Raw genomic sequence first — 25689 nt, forward strand, 5'->3', positions numbered from 1 at the left:
GAGGACGAAAATGGACAAAAACCACCCTCTAAAGTTCGCAAAAAGGTTTCTAAACAATGTTATATAAATCTCATGTCCGTTCAGAAAGAAAGTGTACAAGATTTTACACAGACACGGTGGGATAGATATAGAAACTGCGTCGAGCGGTGGCTTAAATTGCCAGGCGAGAATCGTATCATTGCGGATACATACTGATTGTTTAGAGATCGAGTTTGCCAATGTTCCTGGAGATGCTGGTTCACGCTACTTGCTATAGGCATTTTATCGACAAAAAAGCACTTGGATACAGCTGAGAAACGGGCCACAACGTGTTCTGCTACTCAAGGTGTTGAGGCAGGGGAGTCTGGTTCTACAAGTGAAAGTCCTCTTGTTACGTTCCAGCATGTGGCTGTTGTTTGTACTTTTGTGCCCCCCCCTTTCTCTCTCTTTCTCTCTCTTTCTCTCTCTCTCTCTCTTTCTCTCTCTCTCCTTCTCTCTCTCTCTCTCTCTCTCTTTCTCTCTCTCTCTCTCTCTCTCTCCCACTCCCTCCACCTGCTATACTCTGATCCAGGTTCCTGTCCTTCATCAGGACACTAATTGGAAACCAGCCAGTCATCCCAGCCATCAAGCAAATCACCAGTTGACCAATCGGAAGCCCTCCTCTTGTTTTAAAACCCATGTAGCACTTCCTGTTCCCCCCCCTTCTTTTTGTCTATATGCTGTTGGTCGAATGTTTGATTCTGATATATTTAGCCAACTTGGTACACGTGTATGTGTGTGTGTGTGGGTTGGGAATTGGAGCAGGTAAGGGGCCCAACACATTTGGTGCTACACGTAGTGGTAATATTGTCTAGACACACTAGGTAAGGAGTGATGCCACTCATTGTAGGTTTTGAACATAACGTTTGGTTAGTCAGTGTAGGTAGTGAGTAGTAGGTTTTATTTGACCTTTGTGTTTGTATATAGGTAGACAAGATATTCCTTACTGAGTTAGTTGTGTTTTGTTTTACTTAGTTTATTCCTTTGGCATCATTCAAGCTCCTTTTCCCTTCTCCCCCCCCCCCTTTCCCCTTTGGTTGTGTGTATCAAATCCACCATTGTCATTGTCTATTAGTCTGTTTTGTTTGTATATATAAAAGGCACAATATATTACTTTCTTTAAACTAAACTTGTTGTGGGCATTGAATTATTTATCCTTTGGTTCATTTATCACTAATTACAACACAATCATCTTTTATGTTATTCACCCCTTCCCCTAGACATACTGGGGTTGTAACATAAATACAGTACGGCTCAATACACACAATTGTTAAGGGGATGCAGACCAGAGAAAGACTTTCGTCTTGTTAGACTGGCCCAGGGGCAGCCCGAGCAGGGTTCTGAATTACTTTTTTACATGTTGCCTTGAAAAAGACTGTATATCCATTTAGCTTTTTGAAATTTGACTCAAAATAGCGTGCTGGTGTTCGCTACAAAGTGATTGGCGGGCGGAAATTCGGAATGCAGATGTTTACAAAATATGAATTATGCTTTGCTGTGGGATCAGGATGTGATTGGCTACATTATTTAACCTGAGCCTACCCATAATCACCAAATTGTCACCAGGGGGCTGCAGCGGCAACACACACACAATATAGTAGCCTATATAATGCTGCGCACATATTATATTATATATCATTTTAAAAATTCCCAGCATAACATTTGGGTAGGCTTAGCCTACCCCGGCCTTCATTACCCGCCACCGCCTATGAGTGAGTACATACACACATATACTACACTATAGTACACAAACAGACACACACACACACACACACACACACACAATACAGTGCACACAGACAGATACAGATACAACAACACACACACACACACACTGTGTGCAGTCAGAGTTAATATGTAGTCTAGACACCCAGAGGAGTGGGAAATATAGGTCAGTTTGAAGTGGCTCCTACCAGCAGCTCTGGCCTTTGGTAAGACTGAGGCTATATATATATATAATTATATAAGGCCATTAAGTTTGTCATGGACATTGCATTTTACACATTGCTAAAAATGTGCACATTGCTCATTGCACATCACACAACATACTTTTTTTTGGAAATGTAGCCATTGTTATTAAAATGTTATATCTAAACAATTTTATAATATCTACATCCTGTTATCTGCACTGCACACTTTTTAGAACTGTAGGCCTATATAGTCATCTTTATTTTATCTTATTTTATTCTTATTCTATGCTAATTTTATTGTATTTATATTATTGGAAGCTGCTACGGTCGAGGGACCACAACACATTTAATCTCACTTATTTGCTGTAAGGTACATTGATATACGTGACAATAAATGAATCTGAATCTGAAGTCTATGTAATATGCGATGTCACCACTGCACTGAAACAAACAAAATGTGAGTCAGTTATTTTCTGAGGATTCTGTATAGTAACAATTACAACCACAACAGCAGACGAGCCCATTTTCATTAGCCTTCTGAAGGCATGTCTAATTTGCCCAATATGCCCCATGCATGCACACATTGCACAGACTTAAAAACAGAAATTAATTAATTCATCATGCTTAATAATAATGATTAGCTCCCTGGTGGTAATACGGATCTGGTTAAAACGACATTGGGGGCCATATAATTGCTGTAGTGCAAGTTTGTGGTTGTATGTGTGGAATGTGCTTGTAAACAACTGTAACAACAACAACAACAACAACAACACTTGTGCGTGACAGCTCCAAGCCAAACGTCCTTACCTCGGTTGCTCAGTTTCACATCGGCTTCTCTGTGGTTGAAATGCTCTTCGGACAACAAGTCTGTGTCACAACAACAAAAAGAACAACACGATTTAATAACATCCTGCAGTCAGATCCAAGTAACTTTCTCCAGCAGTGTGCTGCCATCATGCTGCTGGTCCCCTTCTCTCTCTCTCTCTCTCTCTCTCTCTCTCTCTCTCTCTCTCTCTCTCTCTCTCTCTCTCTCTCTCTCTGTAGTGCAGATGTCATGTTAGCTTTTTATTTTCTTGTGCTGTTGTTTTTTATTTTCTGTTTAAATACTATGTTTTTAATTAACTATGTTCTATTTTTATCTTATTTTTATTCTGTATTTTATTTGTTTTACTAATAACTTTTATTTTTTTAACTGTTTTAACCCTGTAGTGTAGCACTTTGGGATCCCAGCGAACAAAAAGTGCATTACAAATTCAATCTATTATTATAACGAGCTAACAACAAACTCACTTGCGGATGGACAGACAGTTCAACAACACGACATGATGTCACGTAAGGACAAGTGACCCTTTTGTCACTCCATGTCGCTAACGCATCGCATGAAGCCTCGATGATATTATTATTTGACAAGTTTTGTCTCAGCTTTGACAGATCATGCATGGTGGTGGAGGAGGAGGAGGTGGAGGAGGAGGAGGTGGAGGAGGAGGTGGAGGAGGACGCGCACAGAGCTCAACTCAATCACAGACAGTTGTTGGACTTGCACAGTTCTTCTTCCCGACACTTTGTCCGTTCAAATAACGACGTTTATTATCCACAACACGCGGAACTTACCGTCAACAACACCGCGCCGTGTTGCCGCGCTGACGAAGGAAGACCAAGGTTCGCACAGGAACGTATCCGGACTTGGTATTTGGCGATCCACTGGTGTCGCCATTTCTCTTTCCTTCTTGTTGCTCTGCTGCGCTGCTCCCCCCTCTCTCCTCCCCCCTCTCTCCTCTCCTCCTCCCCTCTCTGCTCTCCCCCTCTCCTCTCCTCTCCCCCTCTCTCCTCCTCCCCCCTGTCCTCTCCTCCTCCCCTCTCCCCCTATCTCCTCCTCCCCCCTCCCCTCTCCCCCTCTCTCCTCTCCCCCCTCCCCTCTCCCCCTCTCTCCTCTCCCCCTCTCTCCTCCTCCCCCCTCCCCTCTCCCCTTCTCTCCTCTCCCCCTCTCTCCTCCTCCCCCCTCCCCTCTCCCCCTCTCTCCTCTCCCCCTCTCTCCTCCTCCCCCCTCCCCTCTCCCCCTCTCCTCTCAAGAGTTCAAGTTCTACTGGGCAGCTCCTAGTGGTCAACAGTGTCAGGCTGTGGTTGTACTGGGCAGCTCCTAGTGGTCAACAGTGTCAGACTGTGGTTGTACTGGGCAGCTCCTAGTGGTCACCAGTGTCAGACTGTGGTTGTACTGGGCAGCTCCTAGTGGTCAACAGTGTCAGACTGTGGTCGTACTGGGCAGCTCCTAGTGGTCAACAGTGTCAGACTGTGGTCGTACTGGGCAGCTCCTAGTGGTCAACAGTGTCAGACTGTGGTTCTACTGGGCAGCTCCTAGTGGTCAACAGTGTCAGACTGTGGTTGTACTGGGCAGCTCCTAGTGGTCAACACTAACAGTGTCAGACGGTGGTTGTACTGGGCAGCTCCTAGTGGTCAACAGTGTCAGACTGTGGTTTTACTGGGCAGCTCCTAGTGGTAAACAGTGTCAGACTGGTTGTACTGGGAAGCTCCTAGTGGTCAACAGTGTCAGACTGGTTGTACTGGGAAGCTACTATTGGTCAACAGTGTCAGACTGGTTCTACTGGGCAGCTCCTAGTGGTCAACAGTGTCAGACTGGTTGTACTGGGCAGCTCCTAGTGGTCAACAGTGTCAGACTGTGGTTCTACTGGGCAGCTCCTAGTGGTCAACAGTGTCAGACTGTGGTTGTACTGGGCAGCTCCTAGTGGTCAACAGTGTCAGACTGTGGTTGTACTGGGCAGCTCCCTGGTGTGAATGTGTGTATCTGTGTGAGTGTGATGCAGGGTGTTTCTGAAAAAGAGTGTCTGTGCCTACACTAGTAAATAAAAGGTGAAGAAAAACAAAAATGACCCTCACGTGTGTGGCTTGTATGGCACTGCAGGGACCTCTGGTGGCTGAAAGTGGAACTTCTCAAAGGAACAAACCCTTTATTTTTTTTGACTCAAGTTATTTAGCAATGTATCCTCCCCTCTTCATCCTTGCTGTAAATATGACAAGTCTGTTACATTCCATGAGAGCCCCCTGACCATTCTTCTCTGTTGGAGGTGCAAGGAGGAGGAGGTGCAAGGGGGGCATATTGTCTGAATCTGACCTCAGACAGAGAGTCGCCGGTTCGAATCCCGCCTCCGACATGCCACATTAAGGAAACGAATCCCTGTTACATACACTGATCGAGTTGTGGAATACGTGGGTACAATCATTACATACATGATTGATTGATATACATGATTGATTGATTGAATTGATTGAAAACTATTATTAACAGATTGCAGAATGGGTACAGTACGGGGGGTGCAAGCATAGGGAGGGGGGGTTGGACATTTACGGTGGCCAGTTTCGAATTGCAGCCTCCCGTAGGTGCTCTTTGAGAGCGGTTTTGAAGGTGGGTAGGGATTCACATTCCTTTACAGTAGGGCATTCCACATTGATGTGGCATAATTGCAAAACGTGTTTAGTCCCTTGTTTGAGCCGAATCTGGGTTGAACATGATTTGTGGAGCTCCCTCTGGTGTTGTGGTCGTGGTATTCACTGACCTTTGGGAAGTATTTCGACATGTACATGGGTATCTTAGTGGTGTAGTGTATCTTGTAGATCAGGCCCATTGCAAGTTGCTGTACTCTGTCGTCTACTCTAAGCCATCCTAGGTTGTCAAAATGGTCAGGGGTGAGGTGGGTTCTAGGGGTAAGGTCAAGCAGTAGTCTGACCAGTTTGTTTTGTGATGTTTGTAATCTTGTTTTTAGTGATTTAGACACTGATCGAGTTGTGGAATAATAATAATAATAATACATTTAATTTGGTGGCGCCTTTCAGGACACCCAAGGTCACCTTACCATAGAAAAAATTAAAAACACAGTTTTTAAGTCAAGGTTAACAATAAAACAAGCTAAAATAACAAAACACAAACAGCAGGGGGTATAGGACAGTGGCAGAGGTTACAGTGAATATGCTAGTTTGAACAGATGGGTTTTCACTTTCAGTTGTGACTGTCGGACATGTGGGGGCAGGGAGTTCCAGAGTCTGGGAGCCGAGCAGCTGTAAGCTCGAGCACCCATGGTGCTGAGGCGTGAGCTGGGGATGGAGAGGAGTCCAGTAGATGATGAGCGGAGGGTGCAGGAGGGGGTGTATTCCTGGAGGAGGTCAGTGATGTAGATGGGGGCTAGATTGTGGAGGGCTTTGAAGGTGAGTAGGAGGTTTTTGAAATCGATCCGGTAGTGCACAGGGAGCCAGTGTAATTGAATGAGGCTGGGGGTGATGTGGTCTGATGAGTTGGTGCGGGTGATGATCCTGGCAGCAGAGTTTTGGATGATTTGTAGTCTGTGGGTACAATCATTACATACACTGATCGAGTTGTGGAATGCATGTGTAGTGGCCAACTGTCACTCCCCGATTGTGTTGACAGGCGTCACGATGCACCATGCATAATTAGTTCTCTACTCAGTAACAAAGTTTGTGATGTAAATATAGAAGAATGTCCAAGTTGCGGCTGGTACGGTTTACAGGGTTTTATTGTCCAAAAAAGAATAGTAGTGAATAAATGGTTAAATCAGAGCAGTTGTCAGTTGCTCAATTTGTCAGTTCCAAACAGTGAGACAGGTAGGAAAACGTATCTCCTTTTTTTTTATCCACTTTTTCTCCCATTTTCAATTTTTCTCCCATCCTAATTTTCGTATCGTCCAATTCAACCATCCCCTGTCTTTGAACGCTGTTTCATGCCTCCCACAAGCCGGCTGCAATGTGGACTAAGTCATACATAGCACGAGTCCCCTCCGATACTCGAGGTAACAGCAGTCGCATCTTTCCACCTGCACGGCTCGATCTTTCAGCGTCGGGGGTCTGGGCTTTGGAGGGGCCCCGCCCCCGTCGCTTCCTGATTCTACTGCGCAGGCGCACCAACCGACCTGTAAGAGTCGCTGTCCACAACGCCCGATCCCCACCCATCAGTTTCCCTCCCCCTAATACTGCCAATGTGTATTTGTGCGGACGACCAGCTAAACTGAAAGCAATGTGGAGCGCTGGGCTCGAACAGGGAGATGATCTGTTTGAGCCCAGCCTCCAGTATTCGTGGTGAGCGCCTTGCCCACTGCACCACGTAGCCGCCCTAGGAAAACGTATCTCCTAAACAGGTGCATGCATCACAGTGATCAGCTAGGTTACTTATAGAGGTGGTGTTGTGCCCCCTAGAGTTCAAACATAAATATGACACCAAAACTAATAGAACTTCTACAAGTCGGTTTCTGCTTCTACAGAATGAATGAATGAATGAAAACTTTATTTAACAGATTGCAGAATGGGTACAATACAGTACGGCTCAATACATACAATTGTTAAGGGGATGCAGACCTGAGAAAGACGTTTGTCTTGTTTCCATCAGGGTCCCCCATTTTCAATTCATATAGACATATATGACATACATGACATACAGATAGTCAGTACTGCTACATCTATACATTTATGACATACCAGATTTGCAAATACAGTACTGTTTGTGATACAGAAGGAGTCAAGAAAAGGGAGTATATACATTTGACGTAGAAACTGTACATTGGAGGTTGGGTGGGGGGGGTTGGGTACATTGGGATATTGACAACCATACTGGGTAATTTACATTGGAGGTGGTTGGGGGGGGGGGGGGGGGGCGGGGGGCATACTGTATAAACAAGTAACACTGTACATTGAGGGGGGGGGGGAGGAGACACTGTACAAACAAACACAATTGTACATTGAACTATTGACAAAACCATACTAGGTAAATGACTGTACATTGGAGGGGGTTGGAATGATTGGGTTAGGATATTTACAGCGTGGGTACAATCAATCAAATTGCATGCATGCTGAGAAAACAGGCACCTCACCAGGTGCAGTTTATCATCCCATGCTGCAATATATATGCTGCAAAGTCTTTAATCTGGCTCGGTTTTAACAATGAACAACTAGTCTTTGTATGGATTTTCCATTAACACTTTGATTGCCCAAGGTTAATTCCTTTTTACCTCCTTGAATGCCCAGGGCCACTTCAATGTTAACGTTAATATCGCCTAATCTATGTTTTAAATTATGGCTATGTGTCTAATCTGCCGTCGCTTATCAAAGACTCATTTTCCAGTCAACATTGTCATAGCAGATTGTTTTTTTTATCGCTTAATTTCCGCTTTCTAGCATTTTGAAAATCACTCGTTTTCACGGAAAAAATAACACATTCCATGATAATCGCCTTTTACTGGAATATTATAGAACGTTGTCATTGTTCGGCCTATTTATGAATCGTTTTCAAATAAACGCTAGATTATCGATATTATGTGTGCGCATGCACGCTCGTGCCGCAAGTTGAAAATCGATTCTCATAGTTACTGACCGCTCGCACAGCCAAACAGCAATATCACATAATCACATAAAAGCTTATATCTCTGTGAAAACTAGTCTGATTATCCTAATACTGGTAACATAGATTCCTTATCTGAGATCAGATGGTATCCAAATGGATTATTCCAATTCCTGATCGCCATTCGAAAAAATCTATCTTTTTATTGATTCACCGTGTATACTGTAAAAACACATAATCTCCGCTGCTCTGAGGCTCACTAGTGGAGCTGATCGACCCCGGCTGCGTGAGTGAGAAGTAAAATGTGGAGTCAGGGATTTTTTTTCTCATTCATTTTCATTGAGTTCAATCCAAAGGGGTGAATTACCATCTGGGAGACGATAGGGGGCGCTTTTTTCACATCTGAGCGCCTGGAGTGGTTGGATTTCCAACGGTAGACTTGGTTGATGATTATGATTTCAGATCGCTAATAAAAAAAAACGAGAAAAAAAGAATATTCTCGTGATGGGCCTTCAACCATCTCGTGATGGGCAGTCAAAGTGTTAATATACATTTCTATCACAATTTAGGATTTACATAAGCAGTTATACTGCGGTTGACAGTGTTACATCCCTTGTGCAATATTTGGTGTAATATTCCTTTACTGCATTTACAATAAACCAGTTTACTGGGCATAGATGATCTGGGCATGAACTATGACCTCTGCCAATGGGTCTTGGACTTCCTGACAGGAAGACCCCAGGTGGTGAAAGCAGGCAACTGCACCTCCTCATCCTTCACTCTCAACACAGGGGCCCCCCAGGGCTGTGTTCTGAGCCCCCTCCTCTACTAATTATCAAGTTTGCTGATGACGGTGGGCCTGATCTCTGCAAACGATGAGAGGGCCTACCTGGGAGAGGTAGAGGACCTGGCGCTGTGGTGCCGGGAAAACAGCCTCTCCCTAAACGTCAGCAAAACGAAAAAGATGATTGTGGACTTAAGGAGATCGGGGTCCAGGGACTACAGGCCCCTCAGCATCGACGGGGTACCGGTCGAGAGAGTGAACAGTTTTAAGTACCTCGGAGTCCACATATCCGAGGACTTGACATGGACCACACACATTGACAGTGTAGTGAAGAAGGCACGGCAACGCCTCTACTTCCTTAGGCGCCTAAGGAAGTTCAAAGTGAGTCAGAAGATCCTTAACAACTTCTACTCGTGCAGAATAGAGAGCATCCTGACTGGTAATATCACCTCCTGGTTTGGGAATAGCACCGCACAAGACCACAGCAGACTACAGAGAGTGGCCCGTTCAGCCGAACATACAATTGGAGGTGGACTTCCCACTCTCCAGGACATTTATAACAAGCGTTGCAGGGCCAAGGCTAAGACAATAACCAAAGACTCTAGTCACTCAAACAACTGCCTCTTTGAACTGCTGCGGTCAGGCAAGCGCTACCGGAGTCTCATGGCCAGTACAGAGAGACTCAGAATGAGCTTCTATCCCCAGGCCATCAGGATACTCAATGACACTATGTAACAACCCATCATCTACACTCACTGCACACACATCCACACGTACACACTCACTTTAAACAAACACTCACCTTAACACTCACTTTACTCACTTTAACACTACATTATATTGATCGATTATTAAAGAGATTTGCACTACATTCATACCTCATTTGCATTTGCACCTTACCCTAAATTCTGTACCTCATTTCTGCATTGTACCTCACTGTTAGTCATTTTACTCTGTATTGTATATTGTAAGTGTAACGGAGGTACCGCAGTATATCCACAGTCACGGGTACAAGTAGTGACGTGGCTGTGGATGGTAAGCGGTACTGCAAGTAAACTCACTCCCCAGAGGCATCCAGACCCGGAAGCAAGAAGTGAATTCACTTCTTGCTTAGTGGTCTGTGATGCCGCCTGCGACGCGGGCGTCCGGGGTTCAACTCCCACTCAGGGCAATCCCTTAACAGGGGTTGAATCGACTAAAAACACAACGCAGACAAGATCACACCGGCTACATATGTATATTGAATCTTACTCTTACTTACTTTTTTTTTTACTGTATGAAGCACACTCTCAGGGGCTCATACAGAAACAAGAGATTCTCAGAATGAGGGAGAATAAAGCCCCACACAGTTAAAACCCCATACTGAGATTATCACAAGCAGCACATTTGTGGTAAATGACAATAAACCACAGTAAAAATAAAGCCCACACTGTTAAAAGGCAAATACAGCCCAGTCCAAGAGTGTCACAAGTAGAACATTTTAAATTACACTGTTAGAATACAGGCCCACACTCTTGAATGAATCAAAATGTTGGCCCAGAGTCCATTGTAGTACTGTATCACAAGCACAAAAGTCACTTGAACCGATGTTTGTTTGGTGTCTCACTACAGGCCCGCTTGGTCAGAATTTGGTCAGAATTTATTGAAAGGATAGCCCCTTGAGATGCAGCATCTCATTTTAGAGGGGGTCCTATGCACAAACGTAAAACATTACAAGTACACAATACACACATGTACAGATACAGTTATTGCTGTAGCTTGCTCACCCTCTCCCACCCACACCCCCATTCACCAACTCATTTTAAACAAAGAAGTCAAGTATACAGTACAATGACCTATCTCAAAGTCAGAAATAGACGTATGTACAAGCAGTGTTAAAAGCATGCACAGGTAGTTTCAAGATGTGAATACAATGAAGTCTTGAAGCGGCCAAGACAGGTAACAGATCTGAGAGAAAGAGGAAGGTTGTTCCAGTCAGATGGAGCTTTGTAATGGAATGACCTTCGTCCAGCTACAGAAAATATTCTTCTGGGAACAGTAAAATAGGGATGTTGTGAATGTCTAAGCGGGTATGGTGATGTATATGGTTCCAGAGACTGTTTCAAGTAAGAAGGACAGTTAAAGTGAACACATTTAAAAAGGAATAGGTACCAGTGAAGTTGCCTTCTTGCCTTAGGCTGCAGCCAATCAAGCGAACTATACAGAGAGCAGTGGTGTGTTCTGTATGGACACCTCAGCACAAATCTACATAGGGAGTTATATAATACATTGAGAGGTTTGAGATTAGTGTCTGTGGTGTTCATATATACAATATCAGCATAATCTACAATGGGAAGTAGTACTTGGGAGATAATTTTTTTCCTCACTTCAAATGAGAAACAATTGATTGAGGGATAAAGTGAGCACAAGCTGCCATATGTTTTTTTAATGGTAAGTTCAATGTGAAGTTTGAATGAGAGTTCTGGATCGATCGTGATACCGAGGTATTTAAATGAATCCACTTTTTCAAGATGGGAGCCGTCTTCAAAATTGATCTGTAGGTCAATGGAACTTGCACCACTACGTGAGTGGCCAAGCAGCACGCTTGACAAGGGAGTCCCCACCGGTAGTCATGACTACCGACAATATGACTCTGTGGATCACTGACACACTCAGGCCCCTACACCGCATCGAGGTCTCGGTTCACGTAGGAGTAGAACGTCCAGAAAAAGTGAGAACAAAAACATAATAATTAGGAGTAGAACGTCCAAGGCCACGCAGCTAGGGGCTCAAGTGTCTTCCCGCCTAGCGCCCTTCATCATAGCCCGCCACTCACCGCCACTCCTCCCGCCCACAACAGTGCAGTAGGATACGCCATCTAGGTAATACAGTAGATGCTTAGTTTTATTCTATCCTATGAAGGCATTCGTTTGGGGCATTAACATTACCTGGCATTAGTGATAGAATCACATCATACTATGTAACCAAGTTACACAGAAAGCACACTGTGGTTATAAAGAAACTAACGCTATGATTATTAATAGCAATAGTAATATATATTGGATGCCATGAAGGCTTTCGATAGGCTAGAATGGTCATATCTTTGGACAGTACTGGAGGCTATGGGTCTTGGAAAGAAAATTTACATATGATTAAGGTACTTTTTGCCTCACCCTCAGCAATAATAATGACAGGCAAAATATGCTCCACACTCTTCCCAGTCTCTAGGTCTTCTAGGCAAGGTTGTCCTCTGAGCCCCGGACTATTTGTGCTTTCCCTCGAACCATTAGCCCAATTTATAAGACAAACAGAAGGAATCGCCCCTATATCAATCAATGATACACCACACAAAATTGCTCTTTATGCGGACGACTTACACATTTTTATGAAAGACCCCTCCCAATCTGCCACAAATTTACTTAAGATAATTGATGAATTCGGTAAAAGTCCAAATCAGCTTGTCTACCTCTTAATGAGTTGGCCAAAGCGGTGCAACTACCGGCTGACATCCCCATTAGTGAACACTTGAAATACTTAGGCATAGAGATTTTCCCCACACTAAATCAGACAACTAAATATAACTTCACAGGCACATATAATAAAAAATACTAAGATCTAAATAGATGGTCGAGCCTTCCTAACTCATTACAGGCCCGAGCATCCATAGTCAAAATGAATGTACAAAGGCATTCGTTTTGTGGCATTAACGTTACCTAGATGTATCAATAGTAATATATATGTGATATATTAAACTACAAAGCCTTGCACATCATTTACTGCTCACTTATACCTCCTTACATATCTTACTGTGTGGAAGTATGGGGGTCGACATTTAAAAAGACAGTAAATCCAATAGTCTTACTGCAAAAGCGGGCCATTCGGAACCTTTTCAAGGCTGGTTACTATGAACACACAAATCCATTGTTTATAAAGTCTCATATTATGACATTTAATGATTTGGTTTATTATAAAACTATGCAAATAATGTACAGAGCTAAAGCAAAGTTACTCCCAGACGGGGTGCAAAGGTTTTTTTTCAATACATGATATGAGAGATATTTGTAAATTTACTGTTCAAAAAGCTAAGAAAGGGATTAAAAGGAGGTGTATTTCTATTATTGGGGTTAACTTGTGGAACAATGCTGATATGTAACGGATGGTATCGTGAAGCGCAGTCAAGAAGGGCTGGGGTGAGTAGCGGTGCTATGGGTTAAACTCACTCTCACATCCTCAAAAGACGCATAAACCCAGCACTTAGAAGTGGATTCACCTCTTGGTATAGTGGTCTGTGTTGTTGCCTGCGGCGTGGGAGACCGGGGTTCGACTCCCACTCGGGGCATCGAAGTGCCTTGGGTGGAGTGGAGTGAGTTTGAGAGGGTGAGTGTAACGGATGGTATCGTGAAGCGCAGTCAAGAAGGGCTGGGGTGAGTAGCGGTGCTATGGGTCAAACTCACTCTCACATCCTCAAAGACAGATAGACACGTTGCGAAGTAGTGGATTCACCTTTTGGTATAGTGGTCTGTGTTGTTGCCTGCGGCGTGGGAGACCGGGGTTCGACTCCCACTCGGGCATCGAAGTTTTAGGTGACGTTGTCACAACCGTTACAGATATACAGTTAAGAATGAGTAATTCGCTTTTGGTTTTTAAGAAAATGGTTTGTAAAGCTATTTTTTGAAAACTACAAGGGTGAATAATACTGTTTTTTTTGCTATTTTCTTTTAGAATACTGTTTTGGAGTCTTAATCTTTGTTAAGAATATAGGACAGGCATATATAAGCATTATGCTTCAGTCTGTACCTTTTCAATCACTGTAAAATCAAACATTGTTAAATGATGGTGTATATTGTATTGTGTGAGATGATGACTGAATAAACTACTACTACTACTACTACTACTACTACTACTACTACTACTACTACTACTACTACTACTACTACTACTACTACTACTACTACTACTACATACTGGGCCGAATCGACTGTCAATCAAAAATGGAACAAGTGGAACAATCGGGCGCAAGTCGAATAGGGTGTATCTGCAGTCATGTTTCTCATTTTGGACTAAAATAGGAATAAGCAACAAATTCCAATGTGTTTTTTACAACAACGTTGACAATGTGTATTGCGGTGGACATTAAATGAGAATGTGAAGTTGAACACCTTGTGAAAATGGTTTGTGTTTAACCATCCAACCAACTTACTGCTTATCTCTTACAGAATGACCTCCTAGACTCTAATCAGTCTGGCTTCCGGACTGGCCACTTCACAGAAACGGCCCTCATTGCGGTCACAGAGGCACTTCACTTAGCAAAAGCAAAAGGCCTCTCCTCTGTCCTGATTCTCCTAGATCTATCTGCAGCCTTCGACACAGTCAACCATCAGATCCTCCTCGCGGCCCTCGCAGGAATGGGAGTGGCTGGCTCTGCGCTGACATGGCTGACATCATACCTCAATGGCCGCTCCTACCAAGATACACGCTCCTACAAGATACACTATACGACCGGGGTGCCCATGTACATGTCAAAATACTTCCCAAAGGTCAGTGAATACCACAACCACTACACCAGAGGAAGCTCAACAAATCATGTTAAACCCAGATTCGGCTCAAACAAGGGACTAAACACGTTTCGCAATTATGCCACAACAATGTGGAATGCCCTACCCAAAGCTGTAAAGGAATGTGAATCCCTGCCCACATTCAAAACCGCTCTTAAAGAGCACCTACGGGAGGCTGCAATTCGAAACTGGCCACCGTAAATGCCCAAAACCCCCACCACCTCCTAATAGACAGTCTCCTCCCCAAGTTCAAGTTCTTTAATAGTTGTCATACAGAAGTACAGAATACTTTCATACAAAATGCTTCTTACTGTTACGCTCCAGAGACTGTGCTAGACAAGATAGTATCAAATAACATAATAACATAATATAGCATGTAATTTAGAAGAAGAAAAATGAGGTCACAGTGTTCGGTATAGACATATGTACAATGTTCTGAGTTACCATATAATATACAATACTATGCAGTGTACTAATGTACAGTACTATCTAGTGCAAAGCACCGCATGTATATATTCCCTCCCCGCCGTATGTATATTTCTCTCCCACCCACCCACCCCCTCCTAATGTACAGTCCCCTCCCCATCATATGTATATACTCTGTCAGGATCTAGGGGTAACAGTACTGTATATTTGAATACCGTTTATGTCACAAATGTATCAGTACTAAATACCTATATGTCCCTATGCCATAAATGTCATGTATGTTGTGTATGTCATAAATGTCTATATGAATTGAAAATGGGGGACCCTGATGGAAACAAGACAAACGTCTTTCTCAGGTCTGCATCCCCTTAACAATTGTATGTATTGAGCCGTACTGTATTGTACCCATTCTGCAATCTGTTAAATAAAGTTTTCATTCATTCATTCAAGTGTCATGGAGAGGGACCCTGTCGGCCACCCGCCCCCTGCGGACGGGTGTCCCCCAGGGCTCGGTCCTAGTACCCCTTCTCTTCTCCCTCTACACTAAATCACTGGGTAACATTATCATGTTTCATGGCTTCTCGTATCATTGTTATCTCCTTCCCTCCCTCAGATATCCACGTCTCTGAGCGGATCTCGACCTGTCTGTCCGACATCTCTGCCTGGATGACGACCAACCACCTCAAACTGAACCTAAGCAAAACAGAATTGATCCACCTGCCGGCCAAATCCTCCCCCCTGACGACCTTTCCATCACAGTCGAGAATGCAGCTGTGACCACGTCCCCGACCGCCAAGAACCTTGGTGTTGTCCTCGACGACCAATTGAACTTCTCTGCTCACATCGCAGCGACAACCAGAACCTGCAGATTCCTCCTGAGCAATGAAGGGGATCCGCCCCTTCCTGACAAAAGAAGCCACCCAACTCCTCGTCCAATCAACAGTCATCTCCCGCCTCGACTACTGCAACGCACTGCTCGCTGGCCTCCCGGCCATTGCCACCAAGCCTCTTCAACTCATTCAGAACGCAGCGGACCGCCTGATCTCAAACCTACCGAAGTCGGCCCATGTCACCCCACTTCTTACGGACCTGCACTGGCTCCCCATTGCTGCACAAATCCGCTTCAAGGCCCTCGACCTAGCATACTGTGCGGCAAAGGGAACCGCTCCCGCCTACCTCCGGTCAATGGTCTCTAACTACACACTCTCAAGACCCCTACGCTCTGCATCTTCTGGCCGCCTCAGACCTACTCCTATCCAAGCTCCGGGAGGGTCATCAAAGAGAAGTCGCCTATTCTCAGTCCTTGCCCCACAATGGTGGAATGAACCCACCCCAGTTAGGACAGCCGAAACCCGTCCAATCTTTCGCCGTCGACTAAAGACGCACTTCTTCAACCATTATCTGAAATTAAAATATATATATATATTTTAACCCTAACTAACCTTACTGCAATGCACTTGTCCTAATAAACTAACCTACACTGTAACACGCAACACTTTGATGAACATTGTTACTCAGCTGATAGAGTTGTACCCTTCCTGATGACTTGTCGTACAGAACTTGTAAGTCGCTTTGGATAAAAGCGTCAGCTAAATGACTAAATGTAAATGGTAACGATCCCATTTTCGGGGTAAGACTACCCCCCACCCCCCCACCCCTTTGATGATTTTGTGAAGACACATATATTATGGTATATACCTTTGATTTGGAAGTATTTGGGGTTTCAGGCGATATCTCCTACAGGGGGCAGTGTTGCATACGACATACCACAGACCACATGACATGGAGAGGCAGAGAGGGGGGGGGTATCTTGACTGCAGTGTAACCATACCTACTGTGTGAAATCAGGTCAATCAGTCACACATGCAGTCAGGATTCAGACTCTATGCATTAATGCCCATGTATGCATTCACACACACACACACGCACACGCACGCACACACACACACACACACACACACACACACACACACACACACACAGACACACACACACACACACACACACACACACACTCTCTTTCTGGGTCAACAGTGTCAGACTGTGGGTGTACTGGGCAGCTCCTAGTGGTCAACAGTGTCAGACTGTGGTTGTACTGGGCAGCTCCTAGTGGTCAACAGTGTCAGGCTGTGGTTGTACTGGGCAGCCCCTAGTGGTCAACAGTGTCAGACTGGTTGTACTGGGCAGCTCCTAGTGGTCAACAGTGTCAGACTGTGGTTGTACTGGGCAGCTCCTAGTGGTCAACAGTGTCAGACTGTGGTTGTACTGGGCAGCTCCTAGTGGTCAACAGTGTCAAACTGTGGTTGTACTGGGCAGCTCCTAGTGGTCAACAGTGTCAGACTGTGGTTGTACTGGGAAGCTCCTAGTGGTCAACAGTGTCAAACTGTGGTTGTACTGGGCAGCTCCTAGTGGTCAACAGTGTCAGACTGTGGTTGTACTGGGCAGCCCCTAGTGGTCAACAGTGTCAGACTGTGGTTGTACTGGGCAGCTCCTAGTGGTCAACAGTGTCAGACTGTGGTTGTACTGGGCAGCTCCTAGTGGTCAACAGTGTCAGACTGTGGTTGTACTGGGCAGCTCCTAGTGGTCAACAGTGTCAGACTGTGGTTGTACTGGGCAGCTCCTAGTGGTCAACAGTGTCAGACTGTGGTTGTACTGGGCAGCTCCTAGTGGTCAACAGTGTCAGACTGTGGTTGTACTGGGCAGCTCCCAGGTGTGAATGTATGTAACTGTATGAGTGTGAAGCACGTTGTTGCAGAAAAAGAGCATCCATGAGAACCTGGGTAAATACATGTTAAGAAAAGGAAGAGGTACAGAAAGAAATGTCTCTCTCCACTGTGTGGCTGCCGTAAAAACATAATCTTGCATTTGAATTGCAGTAACAACAGCAGTTAGGACAGGTGTATGCACACACACGCATTTGAAAATAATTTCTCAGATCAATTTTATTGAAAAAAGGACAGAACATTTGTCATTCTAATTTCAGAGTGTCAGTCTGTCTGTCTCTCTCAGACAGTTAAGGCAGGTTAAATGCACAGGAATCATTGACAAAGACGTGTTCGCTGTGATTACAGTATGGCAACAACAACAGAGGTGTAACCAGTACACCTTAACACATTCACTAGTGGTCAACAGTGTCAAACTGTGGTTGTACTGGGCAGTTCCTAGTGGTCAACAGTGTCAGACTGTGGTTGTACTGGGCAGCTCCTAGTGGTCAACAGTGTCAGACTGTGGTTGTACTGGGAAGCTCCTAGTGGTCAACAGTATCAGACTGTGGTTGTACTGGGCAGCTCCTAGTGGTCAACAGTGTCAGACTGTGGTTGTACTGGGCAGCTCCTAGTGGTCAACAGTGTCAGACTGTGGTTGTACTGGGCAGCTCCTAGTGGTCAACGGTGTCAGACTGTGGTTGTACTGGGCAGCTCCTAGTGGTCAACGGTGTCAGACTGTGGTTGTACTGGGCAGCTCCTAGTGGTCAACAGTGTCAGACTGTGGTTGTACTGGGCAGCTCCTAGTGGTCAACAGTGTCAGACTGTGGTTGTACTGGGCAGCTCCTAGTGGTCAACAGTGTCAGACTGTGGTTGTACTGGGCAGCTCCTAGTGGTCAACAGTGTCAGACTGTGGTTGTACTGGGCAGCTCCTAGTGGTCAACAGTGTCAGACTGTGGTTGTACTGGGAAGCTCCTAGTGGTCAACAGTGTCAGACTGTGGTTGTACTGGGCAGCTCCTAGTGGTCAACAGTGTCAGACTGTGGTTGTACTGGGCAGCTCCTAGTGGTCAACAGTGTCAGACTGTGGTTGTACTGGGCAGCTCCTAGTGGTCAACAGTGTCAGACTGTGGTTGTACTGGGCAGCTCCTAGTGGTCAACAGTGTCAGACTGTGGTTGTACTGGGAAGCTCCTAGTGGTCAACAGTGTCAGACTGTGGTTGTACTGGGCAGCTCCTAGTGGTCAACAGTGTCAGACTGTGGTTGTACTGGGCATCTCCTAGTGGTCAACAGTGTCAGACTGTGGTTGTACTGGGCAGCTCCTAGTGGTCAACAGTGTCAGACTGTGGTTGTACCGGGCAGCTCCTAATGGTCAACAGTGTCAGACTGTGATTGTACTGGGCAGCTCCTACTGGTCAACAGTGTCAGACTGTGGTTGTACTGGGCAGCTCCTAGTGGTCAACAGTGTCAGACTGTGGTTGTACTGGGCAGCTCCTAGTGGTCAACAGTGTCAGACTGTGGTTGTACTGGGCAGCTCCCAGGTGTGAATGTATGTAACTGTATGAGTGTGAAGCACGTTGTTGCAGAAAAAGAGCATCCATGAGAACCTGGGTAAATACATGTTAAGAAAAGGAAGAGGTACAGAAAGAAATGTCTCTCTCCACTGTGTGGCTGCCGTAAAAACATAATCTTGCATTTGAATTGCAGTAACAACAGCAGTTAGGACAGGTGTATGCACACACACGCATTTGAAAATAATTTCTCAGATCAATTTTATTGAAAAAAGGACAGAACATTTGTCATTCTAATTTCAGAGTGTCAGTCTGTCTGTCTCTCTCAGACAGTTAAGGCAGGTTAAATGCACAGGAATCATTGACAAAGACGTGTTCGCTGTGATTACAGTATGGCAACAACAACAGAGGTGTAACCAGTACACCTTAACACATTCACTCATTTTAACTTTCGCCTCAGATGAACCAAACCAAATGAGTCAAGCTTTACGAAATTTAAATGGAATTTTTTATGAAATCGAAGGCAATAACAGTTGTACTTTAAAGACTAACAGTCAAACTGAACTTGGATCATCGTACGTGTCACCAATCACACTTTTACACAATCAAAAGCGATAACAAAATACTTCAAATAATCAAAAAAACGACAACAGTTTAACTTTTACAGAATCAAAAGTAATAACAGTCACACTTTTATGTTGTCAAAAGTAATTAACAGTCAAACTTAAGGCCCTCTTTAAAAAATAATATCAAGCAATCAACAATCATCGTCAAAATCAACATCTAAAAGTTGTAAAACAAAAAGGCAGCTCAGTTGTCTCATGGTGATGGTTGAAAAAAAGAGTTAAAGAAACGACAGAGAAACAACAACAAAACATTTAATTTATTCAAAATCAAATTGATAAAGTTTTAACAGATAAGATGAAATGGAAGACTTACAAAACATTCTACCATTGGTGAAAACAGCTGATTGTGGGTGCGTTTGTAAATTTTCTGCATTGTTTTAATGGAATCATAACGCTCTTTACTTTTGCATATACAGTACAAAAACGGACCCCGTGTTTATAACAAAACAGAAATTAAAGATCTAGCCTTCTGCTGGTACCTTTCCAGACAGACTAAGTCTTGAGGACGAATAAGAGCTTGAGGACGTTAACCATATTCACACGGTGGCCATTTTGCAATATGGTCACCATATATGAATACTAAAAAAGAGAATTTCCACTGTACTAAAATCCGCTATGATCCATGTGCAAAATGACCGTGATTGCTGCATTTCTTTGGCACATAGAAGCACGTTAGATCTCTCTAGTGGAGAAGAATAGATAGTAGCTCAAAATCTTTTTGTCCAAATGACTCCAAATTCCAAGTCTATACTTTTAAGTAAAGGTAACGGATCGGATCCGTACTTGGTACCAGGTGATACTCAAAAAGTTTAGGATTGTACTTAATACTAATAATCAGTATTGGCAGTCAAACAAAAAAAGAAAAAGGCCCCTGGCCTGGAGCCAGCACCACTCCTCACACCCAACCGGACCAAAGTGGTCGACCCGACAGACAGCCCGACAGTGTCATCCTTAGATGAAGTGGTATCAGTGCATTCCTGTCACACACAACAACCTTTCTCAAACGAATTAAGCAGCCGTTTTTTTATTTTTATTTTTTTATCACTCATTTTGTTGACCCTGATATCATAGACTTGTTGGGATTCAGGTTTTGTTCTCTCTAGTGTCTGAAGAGATTAAGACTAAAGTATCTTCATCTGTCTACCGCTAATTAGAGCATCAGTGTTGTAGTGGTCCCTGGTGAGGCAGTGGCTATACTGTACTATACTGTAATACACTATACTATACTGTAATACACTATAGTATACTATAATACACTATACTATACTACACTATAGTATACTATACTATAGTATAATACCATATTATACTATAATACACTTAGTGTTGTCAAAAATATCGAAGTATCGATACATATCGATACTGAATATTTAAAACTGCTTCAATACTCATTTCCCGAAGTACCGATACTTTCTGCAGTATCGGTACCAGCTGGCTTGCTCCCGCAAGTTGTTGACAGACAGACGCGCTGCCAGAGCCTTGCCCTTCCGCCTCCTCGCTCAGAGCAACAGACACAAGCTGCTGCAGCCTCCTCGTTGGAAACGGGGTAGTTGTGTCGAGTTCATGCGTGTACTGGTGTAGTGGGCTCGGCTTGACGTTACTCCGTTTCCATGAAGTAATAGGTGGCCAGCTAGCTAGCATTAAGCTAACGGAGGAACGACAGCTAACGTTAGCTAATAATAGCGTTGTTTACAAACTGAAGACAGGGCTGCCTGCCCGGCTGTGAGGGGGAGGAGGAAGAGAGAGAGAGAGAGAGAGAGAGAGAGAGATTTCTCCGGAGCTATGCTATGCTATGTAACGTTAATAAATGCTCCGAGCATAGCTCCGGAGAAATCTCTCTCTCTCTCTCTCTCTCTCTCTCTCTCTCTCTCTCTCTCTCTCTCTCTCTCTTCCTCCTCCCCCTCACAGCCGGGCAGGCAGCCCTGTCTTCAGTTTGTAAACAACGCTATTATTAGCTAACGTTAGCTGTCGTTCCTCCGTTAGCTTAATGCTAGCTAGCTGGCCACCTATTACTTCATGGAAACGGAGTAACGTCAAGCCGAGCCCACTACACCAGTACACGCATGAACTCGACACAACTACCCCGTTGCCAACGTTCGGTCGAGCGGAGCCGGAGCCCATCCTACACCAGTACACGCGTAACGTTAATAAATGCTCCGAGCATAGCTCCGGAGAAATCTCTCTCTCTCTCTCTCTCGCTCTCTCTCTCTCTCGTCATAACTAGGAAGGTGCGCTCAGTAGACCTAAAATCTCCAGCAGCCACTCTCTCTTTCTCTCTCTCTCTCTCTGATCTAAAGATAAACAAAGGGTTTTAAAAGTGTATTTATCTTCTCGTATAGTACCAGAGAGAAGCTGAGGAGAATCAACCAGCAACAAAAGCAAAAATTGTTAAAAAAAAAAAAAAATTATAATAATTTTTTTTTTTTTGGTATTGAAAGTATCGAAAGTATCGATACTTTTCAAGGTATCGTATCGAAGTCGAAATTCCAGTATCGTGACAACACTAAATACACTATACTATACTGTACTATACTATAATACACTATACTATACTGTAATACACTATAGTATACTATAATACACTATACTATACTACACTGTACTATATGTTAATACACTATACTATACTGTAATACACTATAGTATACTATAATACACTATACTATAATACACTATACTATACTACACTGTACTATACTATAATACACTATACTATACTGTAATACACTATAGTATACTATAATACACTATACTATACTATAATACACTATAGTATACTATAATACACTATACTATACTATAATACCATATTATACAACACTATACTATACTGTGCTATACTATAATACACTACACTATACTGTACTATACTATAATACACTATATTATATTATAATATACTGGACAGTAGCTTACTGTTGAAGGGAGATGGCTAATACTTTTACCTCATCACACTATCTATGGCAATGGTAATTAGGCTGGTGGATATACTGTAACTCAACCTGCCCATGTATTTCGATGGTAATTAGGCTGATAGGTGGATATATTGTAACCCAACCTTATATTGTAACTCAACCTTCCCATGTATTTTGATGGTAATTAGGCTGATAGGTGGATATACTGTAACTCAACCTTCCCATGTATTTTTATGGTAATTAGGCTGATAGGTGGATATACTGTAACTCAACCTTCCCATGTATTTGGATGGTAATTAGTCTGATAGGTGGATATACTGTAACTCAACCTTCCCATGTATGTTGATGGTAATTAGGCTGATAGGTAGCCATAGAAAGATATGGCTATAGTATGTCCGTGTTTATAATATTTTTTTTAATAAATCTTTTCTTTTTTTTCATTCCATTTGGACTGTGGGGGGTGCTTAATGTCTGAAGGAGTCGACTGAAGGCTTCTTGTCCTCTGCAAAAGCATGCAATTGGTCTACTGATGGATACATCTTGATATTTGTCTAGTCTAGTGTGTTCATCAGATGGGTGAAATCCTCTTTCAGTGCCTCTGTGCCTGTTTTCTTAGGCAGTTAGCCTCTGGTATGCGCACCATTAGCGTTAGCCACGCTTCTAGGCCTCTTTGCTTTTAGAAAGAATGATAAGAAAAAAAGGATATATATATATTTTTTGCATTCGACTAAGAGGTTGGCAGTCGACTACGGCTCCTTTCGATCGATTAGTCGACTATTCGACTAATCAGGGTCAGCCCTACTAAAGAATCAGAGGCTGCTGGTCGCTAGGGATGTAGACCTGAGGCTTCACCAACATACGCTATAGATTCTTACAACAACAATTCAATATTTGGCTATATCAAACATTTTGCTAGAACGCGACATGATTCCATTCAGTAACATAGATCAATGCAATACAATATATTGCAATCCAACTAATACAATCATGTTTGCAACATTTCTATCAAGTCACAAACCCCACGCGACCAGAATGAGGCTGAGAGTTTTATCATTAAACCTGAAGCACCTTTCTTCCGACACCGGACAAAACAAACAACATAATACATATTTCAAATTGCCTATTGGTTGACGATAGACGACGAATTGTATCGTTGCCTTTTGAGTCAGTGTATTCATCCAAATCCACGTATTCCTCCATGCCTACTGGCTGTATTCATAGTATTCTCACAACGTTGTATCCGTTTCCTATCACTATGGTGTAATGCCATGAATACAGCTCATTGGCCATGGTTCTCATTTAATGATGATCACCTGTTATTTGATTACAATCGCCTGTCTTTTGCCTAGCAAGATGTCTGTCTTGATGATGTAATTGAATCGTATGAATTGGCTTTGCTAACTAAAGCACAATTACAAATAAGGCACATTTGCAGATGTAGCCCATCGCTCCACATTTTCCGCATGCACTGCATGTAATACTGCAATACTACTACTACACTGCATGTTAATACTGAAATACTACTACACTGCATGTAATACTGTACTATTACTACACTGCCTCTAATACTGCACTATTATTGCATCACATGTAATACTGCAATACAACTGCACTGCATGTAATACTGCAATACAACTGCACTGCATGTGATACTGCAATACTACTGCACTTCATGTAATACTGCAATACTACTGTACTGCATGAAATACTGCAATACTACTGCACTGCCTGTGATACTGCAATACTACTGTACTACTGTACTGCATGAAATACTGCAATACAACTGCACTGCATGAAATACTGCAATACTACTGCACTGCATGTGATACTGCAATACTACTGTACTGCATGAAATACTGTAATAATAGCAGCGCTTTTATTCTATTGATATGTAATTTCATTTTGTATTAAGCCCTTCATCTTATTTTTTCTTGAAGCCAGACGATTCAACGCAACTCGGTTTGCTTCAAGGATGTCCTCAAAATGACCAGGTGTGTGTTTGGAGTCTATGTGAGTTTGTGTGAGTCTGTAGTTGCATGCTTGTATGTGTATCTGCTTCCTGTATGTGTGTGTGTGCGTGCGTGTGCGTGTGCGTGTGCGTGTGTGTGTGCGTGCGTGCGTGCGTGCGTGTGTGTGTGTGTGTGTGCTGTTAGATGGGAGCAGGGACTTGGGGCCTCGGCTGGCCAGAGTGTTTCTGGGAGTGCCAGCGGGTCTCCTTGTACACGAACCAGGCGTTGCCCGCCCACACAAACATGTTGAGAAACCCAAACACCTGGAGAGACGAGAGACAACACACACACACACACACACTCACACACACACACACACACACACACACACACACACACACACACACACACACACACACACACACACACACACACACACACACACACACACACACACACACACACACACACACACACACACACACACACACACACACACACACACACACACACACACACACACACACACACACACACACACACACACACACACACACACACACACACACACACACACACACACACACACACACACAGGTTATTCAGTGATTCTCTCATTAATGCATCAAGAAGAAGAGGAAGGAAAAGAAGAAGATAGAGAAGGAGAAGAAGGAGAAGAAGAAGAAGAAGAAGAAGAAGAAGAAGAAGAAGAAGAAGAAGAAGAAGAAGAAGAAGAAGAAGAAGAAGAAGAAGAAGAAGAAGAAGAAGAAGAAGAAGAAGAAGAAGAAGAAGAAGAAGAAGAAGAAGAAGAAGAAGAAGAAGAAGAAGAAGAAGTATTTAATAAGCAGTAGATTGAAAGAGGCCCGTTTGTATGACTGCATTAATTTAGAGAGGGACCGTTTAACAGACTCTTCCGTTAGTCCATAAACCCTATGATTATTGAATTGTTTGGGTCGAGGACA

The 25689-nt window shown here is 43.6% G+C and overlaps 2 protein-coding genes across 2 annotated transcripts in view; both read right to left on the minus strand.

The window, feature by feature from the left end:
* Positions 1–3642, minus strand: part of atxn7l1 (ataxin 7-like 1) — a gene marked incomplete at its 5' end in the record, with an annotated part of 116113 nt that extends 112471 nt beyond the window's left edge. The window contains 2 exon segments of the mRNA XM_084330984.1: positions 2736–2795; positions 3540–3642. Of these exon segments, the coding sequence (XP_084187110.1) occupies positions 2736–2795; positions 3540–3642 (163 nt within the window).
* Positions 3643–21890: 18248 nt separating this feature from the next.
* The window catches only part of sypl1 (synaptophysin-like 1), a 32262-nt gene continuing 28463 nt past the window's right edge, over positions 21891–25689 (minus strand). Inside the window, exon 5 of the mRNA XM_084330103.1 lies at positions 21891–25050. Coding sequence (XP_084186229.1) covers positions 24928–25050 — 123 coding nt within the window. The 3' untranslated portion in view covers positions 21891–24927. The remainder of the gene's footprint in view (positions 25051–25689) is intronic.

The sequence above is a fragment of the Notolepis coatsorum genome (assembly GCF_963971535.1).
Source record: "Notolepis coatsorum genome assembly, chromosome: 15".
NCBI classification, from domain to species: Eukaryota; Metazoa; Chordata; class Actinopteri; order Aulopiformes; family Paralepididae; genus Notolepis; species Notolepis coatsorum.